General features: G+C 36.5%; 2 protein-coding genes and 1 pseudogene across 2 annotated transcripts; 1 reads left to right on the plus strand and 2 right to left on the minus strand.

Moving 5' to 3' along the window:
* Positions 1–5: 5 nt before the first annotated feature.
* grcc10 (gene rich cluster, C10 gene) lies at positions 6–2,640 on the minus strand. Its single transcript, XM_027001647.2, has 4 exons — positions 2,518–2,640; positions 2,070–2,189; positions 1,815–1,991; positions 6–1,232 (listed from the first exon to the last, which is right to left on the minus strand). The coding sequence occupies exons 2-4, from the start codon at positions 2,119–2,121 to the stop codon at positions 1,093–1,095; spliced, it is 369 nt and encodes a 122-aa protein (XP_026857448.1). The 5' UTR covers positions 2,122–2,189; positions 2,518–2,640; the 3' UTR covers positions 6–1,092.
* Positions 2,641–2,688: 48 nt separating this feature from the next.
* Positions 2,689–3,695, plus strand: saysd1 (SAYSVFN motif domain containing 1). The gene is made up of 2 exons (XM_027001686.2): positions 2,689–2,943; positions 3,164–3,695. Exons 1-2 carry the CDS (start codon positions 2,779–2,781, stop codon positions 3,494–3,496), a joined length of 498 nt encoding a protein of 165 aa, XP_026857487.1. The 5' UTR covers positions 2,689–2,778; the 3' UTR covers positions 3,497–3,695.
* A 208-nt stretch (positions 3,696–3,903) lies between these two features.
* Positions 3,904–14,652, minus strand: part of LOC113572265 — a 37,538-nt pseudogene continuing 26,789 nt past the window's right edge.

The following is a 14,652-nucleotide window of genomic DNA, read 5'->3' on the forward strand; positions in this document are numbered from 1 at the left end:
CTGACTATTTTAAAATGATTTTATTTTATTTCCTTTGTATGCAAATGAATACTGCAGCAATAACCAGCTTTAGGTTTGAAAGATGTCAAATTAAAGTGATATTTAAAAAAAACCTTTAAGGACTTTTGTAACTCAGAGGACTTGTTGCCTAAATGAACCAAACCTTTCAGAAATGCAGACGAACCACAGCAATGATGCCATCTAAACTGTTTAGCCTACTGTAACTAAGCTATTTTCTGTCTATATTCCAAGGTCTAAATTAAACATAGGGAATTATCAGTAAGTACATACACAATAGCTAACATCTAGATGTTCTATGAAATTGCAATTGTATCATGTTTTATCACTAATTTAAGCAAATACAAATCGAGATGCATATATACAATATAATGTATTCCTCAAACCTTGCTCTCACAAGGATGGTTCTGGTAAATAATTTTGTTTATTGCACAATGAGAACTTGCATATAAAACAATGTAAAATAAAATAAGGTACAAATAATAATAAAAAAAGACTTGGTAAAAATCTATTAGTGTTTTGTGAAATCCATTGTCAACTGCACCAGACACAGCAGGTGTTATTGGACACTGACTGAATGCACAAGATACTAAACTCGACTGCAAAACTGTGGCAGACATTCTACTAAACTTTTAGAAGTCTGTCTTAAGACATGAGGAAACAGCACATTTTAACACTGGCTTTCCTTTCTTCCCATTAAGATAAAACATTGACCTTGGTAAGGCCACCCTTGTAGGATATTGGTATTAAACTGCAGCATGGGGTCTTACACAGCTGAAATGTTAAATGCAGCTGCAGTTGTTCTATAGTTATAGATTTCATGTGTAATGGCAGCAACTGAGACATTTTGCAGAGCTTCATATACTTACAAGAATAATTTCTTGTGTGTGTATATATGTGTGTATATATATATATAAAATTACTACACATACACTTTTAAAAACCTTGAATAACAGGAATGTGATGACCACTTTAAAGTTGCTTTGAGATTTGAGTAGTATTCCTGTTTCCTGAAGAGAGAAACACAATTTTTTTTGAGAATACCCTATTCCGATACAAGATGTAGACAGTCGTCTAGGATGCTGGGATTCCACCACCAATTGGTGGGGTTGACAGAGGTGGCAGTAGAAGAGACTTAAGCTTGACTGACATGGCAGCAATCTCTGGGTCTTGAGATTCATACATTTTCACCAGTCTGGCAAACTTCAGAACACCTGAAATAAATATATAAAATAAATAAACAAAAGATAATATTGTTTTTGTGGCATCACATATACAGCATTTGGAAGATGCTTTTATCCAGAGTGCTTTGCTATTACTTGGGAAACTCATTATGCTAGTACAAATAAGAGACTGTCTTGTGATGTTTAGTCAGGTGGCTGTTTAGATACATAGATACAGGTCATACCAAGGAACTCAGCAGTTTGAACAGCCAGGGGAAATTCATCCCATTATTTGGATTGACATGAAAAGAGAGCCTTAACTTGTCTTGTTTATGAAAGGGTGATGGATAAAAATTAGTCATACTTAAGAGGGATGAGGTATGGAGCGGGATTTGACTTGCTTTGGCTTTATAGACAAGTATTGCAGTTTAAGATATAACCAATTAAAATATGCAGCAGTACAATAAAGTGGAAATTTTTTTAGAGATTGAATACATCTCATGCAGCTGTATTCTGGATTAGGACTGAGTTTCAGTAGCCCAGTCTAACACCAAAGAAACCTGTCTGGGCAGTCTAAGCCCAGTGGACACTAAAGAAACCTGCTGTACAGAAGAAAACTATATGCGCCTTCACCTTCGCCTTCATTGTTGAACCCATAAGCCTTGATGACCTCTTGTTGAATTTGTGTAGCTACAGGCAATACAAGCTGCAGCATTTTGCCCATGTCGTTGCAGGCACTCTCCCTTGCTTCCTCCATCCGAGCTGCGTTCTCAGGCACTGAGAATGCTTGTATAACTTCACTCAGAACAACTGGCGCAAGAACAAAAAAATAAGTTAGGGTTTAGGTGAAGGTTACACAAGAATGGGCATAAGAAAAAGGCAACCTACCTCTCGCTTGTTCAATAGTAAGAGTAGGGTGCTGTGTTGAAGCTGATGCCATTCCGGCAAGTTAAGAACACTAGCTAGCTAACCGTTCCTATCTTGCCAACAAGCAGTGTCTGTAATATACTGAAAATAGCCACCGATTTGTCAAAAAACATTACAATGTCAACGGGTATGAAAAGACAATTTATCTTGGAAAACACCAAACTATAACAAATATAACAAGTGCAGTAAATGTTAGCAGGTAACTAAAACGAGATCATTTCTGAATTTGTCACTGATAAAATAAATCTACGTGAGTCAGCTAGCTAGCTAGCTATGGCTCGATTAAAACATTCGTACTTAGCTAGCTAGCTAGATAACGGTGGTAATATTGCTTATTAGCTGTCTCGTATTGTTCCTAATTATTTAATTTAGGCCAGTGAAGTAAATGTTGTTACATTATGATACTTACAAGAACTGGTTACTGACTGTAAACAAAAGCACACTAGCTAACTACAGAGAAAGCTACTACTGGACGTTACGAACGGCTAAATACAATAAATAAATGCAGCTTTTAACAAACGGCACTTCCGGGTGTTACACTGACCGGTGCATCACTAAAAGAACCGTGTGCAACAAAGGAAGGAACTTGTAGTAACTGACATTGTCAGTATAGCTAGTTGTCACAGAGTTGCAGTTGCTTTGTGAATTTAAATCGTTTACATGCTTGAATATGGAACAAAAGTTGGCAGACTTTAGAGCCAGAAAGAAAGCTGTGAAGGACGCAAAAAAAACCGACCACCAAAAAAGTTCCTCAAAATCATGCTACACGGATAAACTCGCAGCTCCGAGTGACACGTCGAAGTCAGTGCAACCTAATGTTTACGTGGAGTCAAATGTAAGGATTATGGTAGTTTTAAGTTCTTTACTCCATCACAGAAATTAGCTCAATAACAATGTAAAGTGTAACAAAGTAGTCATTAGCTAATTTTATATAGCTTTAATTACGATAATATATTGTAGTAGTTTACATTATCCCCAGAACTCTGTTGTCTTTGGTCGATTTGTGAGATGCGTTTCATCAGATTATCACTGACTGCATTTTCTTCTCGTTTCAGAAAGCCTCTGACTGGTTGCTTGACAGTGCCCTTGGACGATGGCTGGGTGTGCAACGTTTGGCCTTCACAAATTTGACCCTACTGAAAGTGTTATTGTGGCTGGTTTTACTTGGACTTTTCTCTGAGCTTGACTTTGGGTTGCCCTTCTTTCTCATATCTTTATTTTATTGGCTCTATGAGGGTCTACGGAAACCCACTACAAGACAACCTGGAGAGCTCAGTGCTTACTCTGTGTTTAATCCAAACTGTCAGCCAATCATGGGGACCTTAACTGCAGAACAACTTGAGGGAGAGATGGGGTATAGACCAATGGCTAACAGAATATGCTCGTGACAGGTTGTCAGAGTTCTACTTCAAAAGGAATTATGGATTTGGATTGCCAGGGTCTGAGCTGCAACATAATTACTGCAAATTCTACATACAAATGTAAAAAAAACCAAAACATTTTCAGCAATGGACAGTGAAAAGGGAAAGGAGGATTAATAAACCTGACATATGTCATATATTGTATTAAAGACCATGTCTGAGTGCAGGACATTTTTACAGGTTTTTTGGGGTATTTTGAATGAGAGATTTTACGGTTTCTATTCTTGTTTATCATATATAGACATCGGTGTGTGTGTGTTAAAAAAAAAAGAAGAAGCTGATTTATGTCTATAAAGCATCCTTGAGTCTGAGAAAGGCACTATATAAATGTAAATAATATATATAATATTGCATAGATAAGTTATCATGGCTGCTGGAGGCATGTTTCCTGTATCCAAGTTAAAGCATAGTTTGTTTGCGGTCCCAACCAGCTCCATCCAGGTACAGGCCGTAGACATGCACTCCTTCCTATAGACAGCAGAGAAATAACACTTAATACCAATTATCTCACTGACGTATTTTACCTCCTCCCTGTGAATGAAACACATACTGCTGGGGGAGACGTGATCTCCTGTTTGGTTTGCTTCAGCACATCATTGTGCAGAGTGACTGTGTCCAGAGCCTTTGTGTGCCCTTGTCACCTCCTGCCTCATAGCTGTTAGGAAACCTGAGTGTGTGTGTGTGTGTGTGTGTGTGAGAGAGAGAGAGAGACACACACGCAGGCATCAGCAGGTAGTCAGGAGATATTGGGTGAATTGGGAATAATTACAAAATTATAAAAATTTTGTGACTGTTTTGCTGTAGGCTCATGTTAAATTGAGAATTATATATTTAATATTGACTGATAGTGACATCGTGAATTAGAAGAAACATTACAATTATTAAAAAGGGGCAATGAAGGAAAGATCCAGTAGATAAAACAGATGTCAAGTAGTCTAATAGGTCTAACGAAGCATTGGGCATTAGCCTACCTTGAGGGTTGAAGAAGCCAGTGATGCAGAATGTTTTGGGCCTTCCCTCAAAGATCCAGCTATTGAATATTTCTTTCCAGTAGTTCAGTGAACCAAAAGCCCAAGGTAGATGACTCCCAAGACAACTTATTCCACAGGTTTGGGACATGACCATCAAACATGTTATCAAGAGCATCCCTGAGGCTCTAAAAGAAAACATTTAAAAAATGTTATCAAATATATAGCATAAAATATATAGCAGAGACCTTTACAAGGAATAATGGTTGAAATAAAACATTACCATCAGAGTCTCATCTCAGCTGGCAATTCAGAGAGATTGAGAGAAATCCATTCTTGCTTTTGGGGAGTGTGCTGGCCATTGGTGTTATAGATTCCTGGTGATTAAATCTGGAAAAAATGACCTGACGTCAAGCAGTTCTTACCTCACTCATGATAACTGTTCCTTCAATGGCCATCTTAAGGTCACTCAAGCTAGTATGCACTACACCAATAATCTTCTGCATGCGATCAACCTCCTGACGTAGGAAGATGTTCATGGGGTTTAGAGCTCCCATTTTCATCTGTCTAGCTTTAACCTGTTTATTTGGAGAAATATTTTGTATCTGTAATCAAAATTGTGAGTTTTCATATTTATGACAATGCTTTACAACCACTACCTAATTTTCATGTGGTTGGAGCAAACCTATTTGAACTCTGCTGCACAATAGTAAATCTGGACTGGGCCAAGAGATTTGATTAGAGTAAACTTAGATTTAATTACTGTTTGATGTACCAGTCACATAATTAAAAAGATTGTATAACCCTTGAGTTTGTTTACTAAAGACGTGACAGGTTTCCTACTTAATCAAAAACCTAGCTGGGATCATTGTCAAATAGTGGATTAGTGGAAGGCCAGTATTAACAGACTATGAAGAAGGATGTGAGTGAATATATTGCAAGATATGTAGAGAATTTATGTATAATCTAATACTGAAGTGAATGATAGCTGAAGCTTCCCATTTTTTTTGTATTTTTTTAAATATAAGCAAAAGCTATGAATTATCTTTCACTGACACTATCTTTGTATTCTACCTAGGTGATGAAGACATATGTTTGAGTTACACATACTACATGGTGCTTAAATTGTTTTATCAAGTTTTGTAGGGGTTTTACCTTATGTCAGCATTAGGATGCAAGCCAAAGACTTGAGGAGTGTCCACAGCAAGCAGATTCTGAATGTAGTCCAGGTACTGATCAGCTGCCTTGTATGTTGGAATTTTGTAGCCAGGGTAGAAGTAGAATAATGGATCAAAGATCTTGTCATTGAACCAGACCCGTTGAACAGTTTCATAAAATTTATTTCCCTCAATCCAATTTTTCTTACCGCAACTTGAGTTCTATTTTCTAAAGGAAAACATACTCGTGCAAATCAGTTAAGAAGTTGTTTGTCAAAATCGTCAGTGACTCTTCCTCCATACTGTACCTCTCCCAACACGTAACGCACTGTAATCCATGACACTCCCTGTAGGACAATCCTAAAGAAAATAAGCACTGGCAGAGCAGACACAATAATGAAACAGAAAAATAAAGAAAAACTCAGACATTTTTAGGAGTGCATTCATCCAAATGGTTCTGAATAAACTGCACACTTGCAGTAAAGTCTGCCAAATTAAATTCATAGGGAATATTCCAACCTAATGGCCCAAATTTATGACATTCCTGCGGATTAAGAATGGTCAAAAGGGTATGACTGCATTATTCTTGTATTTTAGCAATGCTGATATATCATTACCTGCACAACAGTGTGTAAAAAGGCAACACTGTAAAGTAATGGCTTCCACATGGGCAGAATGCTAAAGTCCAGCTGATCTTGAGAAATTCCCACAAAGGTACACTTCAAACCAGCTTTGACTCCTTGGGGAGGATCATTGGTAAACTTGATGGAGGACTATGAATTAAAAAATATTTTTAAAAAGTTACAAAAATCATGGAAATTATTATATTTACCAATAATAACAAACATGGAAGAAAATCAAAGTATATCAAGACATGGTAATCATATGAGAAAGCAGAATTCATGTGACCTGCAGCAGGGTGATGGAGAAGTGAGCATGGGGCTCAGTGGTGATCCAAACCCTGAAGGCATCATCCATGGTCTCCACTGTGGTCACTGTCTCCAACAGCTCATCCATGAACTCAAGTCCCAGGTGGCAGTTCTGTAGGACCCAGCGACCCTGTGTGCCAGAATTATATTATATTTTAGATATATTACTAATTATATGTTGCTGGCTTTAATGGAGTTGGCTTTCTTAAGAAACAAGACGCATTTACCTGTGCAATTGATATCTGCACCAGCTTCCTTGTATGCACTTCTTGCCCCTGTCCCATTGATACGGCTCTGAAATCTAATCAAGTAAGCCAAAATTGTACATATCTTAAGAGTTGCTTTTCAACAACAAGGCCAATGTGTGCCAAGGTTCCAAGTCTTTTTCGGTCTCCTGCCTAGAGCCTGTTACCAATTCTGTAGGATAAGTGAACATATTTTGTATATTGTACTTATTTTATCAACAGTACAATTTCAATATTCAGTTACTATTAATATCTTTGTAAAGATTAGTAATGATAAAATATATTACTATATATATTGGATAAATGTCCTTTAAATAAGGTAATTTGTAATATACTTTTTTTTTAACTTGATACTTCAGTTAAATACATAGAAACAACTTAAGATGCTGTAAACACCTTATTCATTTATTTTAAGAAAATACCTCTAGGTATTTTTCTAGGTGTAGTGCATACTAGCTTGAGTGACCTTAAGCTGCATTACCAATCAGAATACCTCTCTACAAGGACATGGCCCTCTTTGTCAAATTATTAGGGTGTGTACACAACACATAGGAGGGTAGGCTAGGCACTATGCATATCTTTGAAGAGAGGGGCATTGGAGAATAGAGTGGTATTGAAGGGTTAGCATGGACTCTTTTAATGGCTTTAAGTCTTAAGTGGCTTTACGTCTTACAAAAATTAGCAAGAACTGTAAATTGCATTACATCAGATTTAAAAGCTGTCTTGACTCCTACTTTAAAGATACTTTCTACATATTCTCATATATAAACAATTACACACTCTTCTAAGGTTTTATGTGAGCCTGAGGTTTAACAATCTCTAAAGCCCAGAAATGACTGAACATGCATGCAAGGTTTAAGCCCAGCTGGGAATGGTATAATTGCATACACCTGAAAAATGCTATACCAATAATGTCATATGCTTTACCACAGTAAAGTCTGTGAGTTTGAGATGTAATCACCTACTTTCAACTTCTTTACTAGAGCTTCAATTTGTTTGGTTGGATCAGAACCCATGGAAAGGAAGCAGATCAGAGGTGTACGTAGATCACTCTCCTTCCATATTGTCTCTAGGTTCAGAATAACAGGCTCGGTGAACCTCAAGCCCATTGCATCAGCTACATACTTCCAGGCTTGAGATAGTGTGCAGTCTGGACACCAGCATCTGTAGTGTAAGTGTGTAACAATTCAATACACTAACTCTACAGTGTCAGTGTAAAGCTATTAAACATGTACATGTTACAGATGCCATTTTAAAACATGCTCCAATGGGCAGGACTCCTGTGCATTTGTTTATAGAATAGTATGTGAATGACAGACAGTACAACAGACATGCAAGTCACAAGGTTTTTGTCTCCTTTCTTGTGAAGTTCACAGATGGGGACAGAGTTATATTTCTGAAGTATAGGTGTAATGGATGGATCCAATGAAAAGGTTTAGGAGGGCAAGCGTCAGTTCCAGATTGGCACCACCTTGACACAGATACAAAGAAAATGATACCAGTTCAGTTATACACTCCAGCATGCACACTATGGAGTTAATTTCTATTAAGGTAACACATGACAAATTTACTGATATGAACATTGTTCACACTGGATTACTTTCATTAGTCAGAGCAAACTTTCAGTATGTGCCTGCACCTTTGATGAGAATCTGAAACTCATTATGCTTTATGTTGCCCTTCTGGAGGTCAATCTTGAGGTCTAACAGCAAAGTGAAGATAAACTTGTGATTCTCATACAGGCTTCTAACAGTGTATCTGAACACTGTGTAAGTCAAGTAGTCAATGATGTTCACAATACGCTTCTGAATCAAAGTAGATTTTTCTGACCTTAAGAAACAGAAGAAAGAATGAAAAATAAACATAAAATAGTAATAATAAATAACACATGGAAAATAATGGAAAAATATAAATAAATATAAAAATATTTAAAAAAAAAACTTGTGTTATTTGAATATTACCTTGTCATGGAGAGATCAAATATTTTAAGAAACTGGACCAGGGAGGTCTGGTACATGACATTGACCATGCTCATCTCAGTGATGAAGTAGAGGATGCTACCGCGGGAGGCAGCTGGTCGGTACTCCTCCTGGGCTGTGACGATCTTTACCTCTGTTTCAGCTGCCACATGCAGCTTCTCACTCACCTCTGCAGCGGTCTACTTAGTGATATTCAAGATTCCTATCATAGACTCATCATCTACCAGAGACCCTACAAAAATACAAGGATGTTAAAGAGGGAACAGTCAAGCCAGAAATTTGGAGCTATGCAGTTGTATGAAGGCATAACCAAACCATCACATGGGTAGTTTTACTCAGTCATTAGACCTGAGAAGTGTATTATGAGAGGTTCAAGGTGCGTTTAATGTACATTTTGTTGTGCTGATCTTGAACAGCAAATTATCCTCCAGCTCCTTCATCTTCCTCTTGTTAGCTGTGACATCCTCCAAAAGCTTCAGTCTCTCAGCTTCTAGTTCCTGTTATAACACCAGTGCACATGCAATGAAGACTGTGAAGTGTTCAATATTGTCAAGGGATTGTAATTAATTGTTAAAAATTAATGACAAATTAATTACAAAAAAAATCCTCACTGACTTACATATTTTTCAGTGAGAATGACTCTGCCTAGCAGCTGATTCTCTAGTCCCTTCATTGTCACAGTAAAGTCAATAATGGAGGTCTTAGCACTGATCTCTGGTGTGTAGGCAGGATTAGGCAGCTTTGTAGTTATATACAACTGGAAGCCATCCATGATATCTGTCTCTTTATCTCCAACTTTGACCTGTTAAATGCAGTACTCCCATCATTTCCTCATTCAACAGGTAACATGCTTAAATACTGTTTATCTGTAAATATCTTGTATGCCAAAACTCACCATTTGCTTAATCCAGTTGTTCTGTTCTTAATCCAGAACAATGTTCAGATTTCATCTCAGACTTCACAGTGCATTACAGGTTTATATGGTCGCTGGAATGACTCCCTGGGAGTGACCTATTGTTGATTCACTAAAGGTTTTATGTAGGTTTTATATTACACCTTACCATGTATTCCAGATAAAAGTTACTACTAAGACATTTTGATCCGAATATTCTGGAGGCCCAGATGGCATGTATCTTTCTGGTGCCCTCTAGTTAAATGTCTCTAGAGATTTTCTACCCAATTTTTGTCCTTTGTTAAAAATTATTATTCACTTAAGTCCACCTTTACTGCTACTTTAACTTTGTACTTAAATGTAAAACAAAGAAAACTTCTAATGGTATGTCCTAAAGTAGTCAATAAGAAAATCTTAAAATTCTGACACTAGCCAAACATCTCTTTGTTTTTAGTGTTTTTATGGTATTGTTTTAGACAGGGCCACCATCAAAGCACATCAAGCATAACCACCTGCCATGTAAAACTGATCTAATTTTTGTGAAAAATGTATTATAGTATACTTCCCATTTTTGAAATATAGTTTAAAAAAAAAACATTGGCCCTAGACCATGGAAGAAAAATGAGATTTGACACACGTTAATAAGAAGTTACTCCAGATTATGGAATTCCAGATACACTGAATATATGAAGGCAGATAAACACAATCTATAATCTGAATAATATAAAATGACTGTGATGTAGCACAGCCATTTTCTGTTTTACTTGAGCAAGGTTTCAATTTTCCTTAAAGAAATGTTGAGGTTTCTCACACTTTAATTATCACCTGAACAAATCACTGATGACAAGTTCTTATTCTTGATACATTCCTGGTGGCATACTTTAAAACTTTCAACCATTTTTTCTATCCCTTACCTGTCAAAGTAGCTTTCACAGATGGAGGACATCTTGTTATGATAAATGCCCATTGTCTGGACAACTGCTGTCTTCACTTCTGAGGAACAGGCAATGTGGAACTCAGAGAGGAAATGCTGAGACACAGCAATCAGAGCCTCACTTGGCCAGGGGGTGAACCAGTCCATGGTGCAGCCTGATATCAGTCCAGGGAACTTTAGAGAACGTGTACGAAATTTCTCACCTACCTGGTCAGGTAATCAAACAATATAAGAGATTTTAATACATCCTGATGTCTCAGCTATTCTGTATGCATACAAAACAACAACAAAACAAGCAAACAAACAACAATAACAACACCCCCCCCCCAAAAAAAAAAAATTGTTTATATCCTCAACAGCCTAGTTAAATAGTCAAATAAGAAAAATGGTTTAAATAAGACCTTACCTGAAACAAATATATTTACTCATTTGATGCAAATGTAATTTTGATCAATAATACCCTGAAATTTTCAACTATACAAACAAAACAAAGTCCAAGCCTTAAATTTTTCTAATTAGTAAAATGATCTACTGGCAATATTGTATGAGAATTTTTGCTTTTCACATGTTTTGTTTGGAAAAGCCAAAATGTAGTTATTGTGACATTGTTCAGATGGATCTGACTTACAGGAGAAAAACACAATACAACATGAAGATTCTTTCTGGCATGTGAGATGAAGAAATCATATCAATTGTCAAAGGTAGGTGGAATTCGAGGCAACTCCTTTTTCATCACTGAAATGAGATTTTGTGTTATCTCATCAAGTTCCTCTTGGGCAAACAGATTAGGCACCTGGAGAAGAAACAATTTCAGCATTACTTACAGACTATTTTGACATTTAAGCATAATCAGGCTGAAAAATAAGTAAAGTACCTATTTCTTTTTGTACACAATGTACATCAAAATGATAAACCTAGGAAGGTACTTCACCTCTCCTGATGACAGCACATTGTACAGGTACTCCAAGAACACTTCATCCTTTACATCATTGTCAGAAAAAATGAATGATGCCTTTTTTATCAGCACCAGAAATTCCAAAGAGCACTTTCAGGTCATCCATCAAGTTGCTGACATTGTACATTCTGACAGATTAAGCACAAAAAGGTAATAAATACAAAATAGGCCATCCATTGTAATTCAGTGTCCTTTTTCTAATTAATGAAAGATATTATAGAATTAGTTCCAACCAAGTACTTTGACTGGAGAAAATACATTCCATGAGTGCTGGTATATAGAATTTACATTATGTTACTTACATTAACAAACATTATGTAATGAAGATAGACTAAAATTATTCCCCTGATGAAACTTTGACCAGGTCAGGGGGAACTTTCTCTGACCTTCGGGCCACAGACAAGACCCAGGACCCTGCTGGTGCATGTGATGTTGAGCAACAAAGCCATAAACAACCTAGCTATCAAGATGACCTGGCTCTCTAACACTCTCCCCTTTACTGAGGTGTCATAAACCCACAGATTTGAAGGTGTGAATCTCTTACCAGCCTGGCTATACTTCAAGTAATTGTGACCATAAATTCCCTCAGACCCAAACCCTTACCAGGATAACCAACTTTTCTCATCCAACAGAAATATGGTCACAGACATATATATTTTTCTTTCCCACAGATTCACAAAGTAACAACTTGCCATTTAACCTACTATGATGTCAAATGATTATCCACCAGTAATGTATTGTTATTTTAATATAATCTCAAAATTGTGACATTTGCTCCTGTTATTTGATATATCTACAGTATTTTTTTCATTACTTGTTCCTTATTCATTTCCATTATTCACCAAGATCACTTCATTTTTATGTTGCTTACTTCATGTTTATTGTAAATGAATTGTTAATCACTCCTAGTTGTGTTTACTACAAATCCTATATGAACCAATTAGACAATATATTAAAGTTAGTGGTTTGTAACTTCTAGAAATTAGGACAGTAATGAAATTGATGATCCAATTGCTCTTCCTGGTAGTTGCGCTTCCCCCCCCCCCCCCCCTCCACATAGTCTACGAGGTTAGTTAACTCTTTCCTCTCATCTGTGATACAGCCTCATCTGTCCTATAATTTGTTTCCCTCTTCTACTGTGTCACAACAGCTGGCTCTTTTTCCTCATGATCCTCCACTTAGATTTCAGTTATGCTTACAGGTTGCTTAAAACAACTACCTTTCTCCCTTTTGTTTTTTTCTCTTTCCTTTATTAGACTAGATAGCTACCTTTATCCACCATGAATTATTTGCGTTACATTTCACTTGGTTGTCTTGCTAGAATTGTTATTCTAGTGAACTCGATACTTCTTTTAAGTAGAATTTTAGTCAATGATTGTTGTGCATTTTTTTTCTATCTATGCTTATTCAATAAACATACCTTGTTTATTTCGTCCATGAGTCTAGAGTGATACTATAGTGTTTGATAGATGAGTAATAATTACATATCGAATTGCCAATTTTCATGAGTTGAGATTGAATTACTAATAATTAATAAATTAATTAAAATTTATTCATTTTCCCTGGTAATCAAGGTGATACCACAATTAATTTTATCCACTGTAATGGACAATTTATTCAAAGTGTTAAAACCACTACAAATGTCTGTCTTAGATTGCAACAAACTGCATTGCAAAAATGAGCATATTTCTACAAATAACATTTGAATTAAATTATGAATGTTGGTCAGGAGATGACAAAAGGGAGGAAAGGAACTCACTAAAATGTTACTGGAGACTATTCATGGAGAGCAGGAAATGAAGGAACAACATATTGTCTGATCAAGTTGTTAATTCATGCCACCAAATCAACTGTCAACAAACTGTTATTTCACTGGTTGCACAATAAATGGAAATATACAGATAAATGTACATGAAGTAAAAAGTAGGTGACCTGCTGTAATGCAGACCTATTCAAAGTAGCAAGCTAGCATGTAAGAAAATGTAGGTGTTGCATGGCAACAGTCTAGTTACAGAACTATTTATGTTGGCAGGACCAAATACATTTTTTTAGTCAAGTAAATTATTAAATAAACAAACAAGCCATAATCTATTGCCACTCTTTACTGTTTACTAATAAAAAGCACTTGTATTCCCAGGCAGTGTGCCAAAGATCATCACAGCCTTGCTGATATTCAGTATATTCACCACTCCCTCTTGTATGATATTGCTTATGTGTCATGCAATTTTCCTGGTAAGAGTGATCTGGATTGTGCTATATCCAGCAATGTAGGAGGATAAACAAGTAAGGCTCTGCTTTCCTGATCCTCCTACTCCAAAAAGAAGAGCACTCCCACCAGCTGTCTGAATGATGTGGGAGATCTGTATCAAACAGAAATTAACGGTTTTCTGGAGAAGAGAGATGTCCAGTGATCATAAATTGTAATTAGGGACACTGTGCTAACCTTGATAAAGTGAGTCAATGCATCAGAAAAGAAAACAAGTTCTAAATGTGAGCCTCGGACAGCCTCATTGTATTGGCTTTGGTAGAACTGCAGTTTCTCTGACAGTATCTCAAAATTTGGCACCTAAGAAAAGTCCAGACATCAGAGTATGCACAGTTTATATACAATTTCTGAAAATACATACCAGAATATGTTATCTTTGTTAGTAATTTATTTTGGGGGCATCTTCAAGGACACAACTTAAAATAGAGAATCTAAAAATGTTTAGGGCATATGCCAATATCTTTTGAGACAAATGTTTTCTAGAATACATACCAACTCATATATTTTGGGAGCATCAAGACAAGCATCATCAATTTCATCTCCTGTAGACTCTGGGGTCTCTCGCAAGAAGTCCACAAAGTAAGGTTCAGGGTGGACCTCTAGTACTAAGGCAGGATCCACGTGCTCCTGGATGACATGCGTTATTGCCTTATCAAACCACTGTTTATCCTCAATACACACAAACCTGAAAATCAGAAGTATTTTATAAGTAAATATTGTTCATTTTCAAATTTCCTACATAAATGTTATCCAGGTAACGGGAGACGCTGTAAAACATGTTTGAATAAAAGCAATATC

Source organism: Electrophorus electricus, chromosome 3, assembly GCF_013358815.1.
Source record: "Electrophorus electricus isolate fEleEle1 chromosome 3, fEleEle1.pri, whole genome shotgun sequence".
Lineage (NCBI taxonomy): Eukaryota > Metazoa > Chordata > Actinopteri > Gymnotiformes > Gymnotidae > Electrophorus > Electrophorus electricus.

Coding starts and splice junctions, on each gene's coding strand:
- grcc10 (XM_027001647.2), bottom strand. CDS start 2,121: ATGGCATCAGCTTCAACACAGCACCCTACTCTTACTATTGAACAAGCG. Junction 1,992..2,069: donor TACTATTGAACAAGCGAGAG/GTAGGTTGCCTT, acceptor TTCTTGCGCCAG/TTGTTCTGAGTGAAGTTATA. Junction 1,233..1,814: donor GTTCAACAATGAAGGCGAAG/GTGAAGGCGCAT, acceptor TATTTATTTCAG/GTGTTCTGAAGTTTGCCAGA.
- saysd1 (XM_027001686.2), top strand. CDS start 2,779: ATGGAACAAAAGTTGGCAGACTTTAGAGCCAGAAAGAAAGCTGTGAAG. Junction 2,944..3,163: donor ATGTTTACGTGGAGTCAAAT/GTAAGGATTATG, acceptor TTCTCGTTTCAG/AAAGCCTCTGACTGGTTGCT.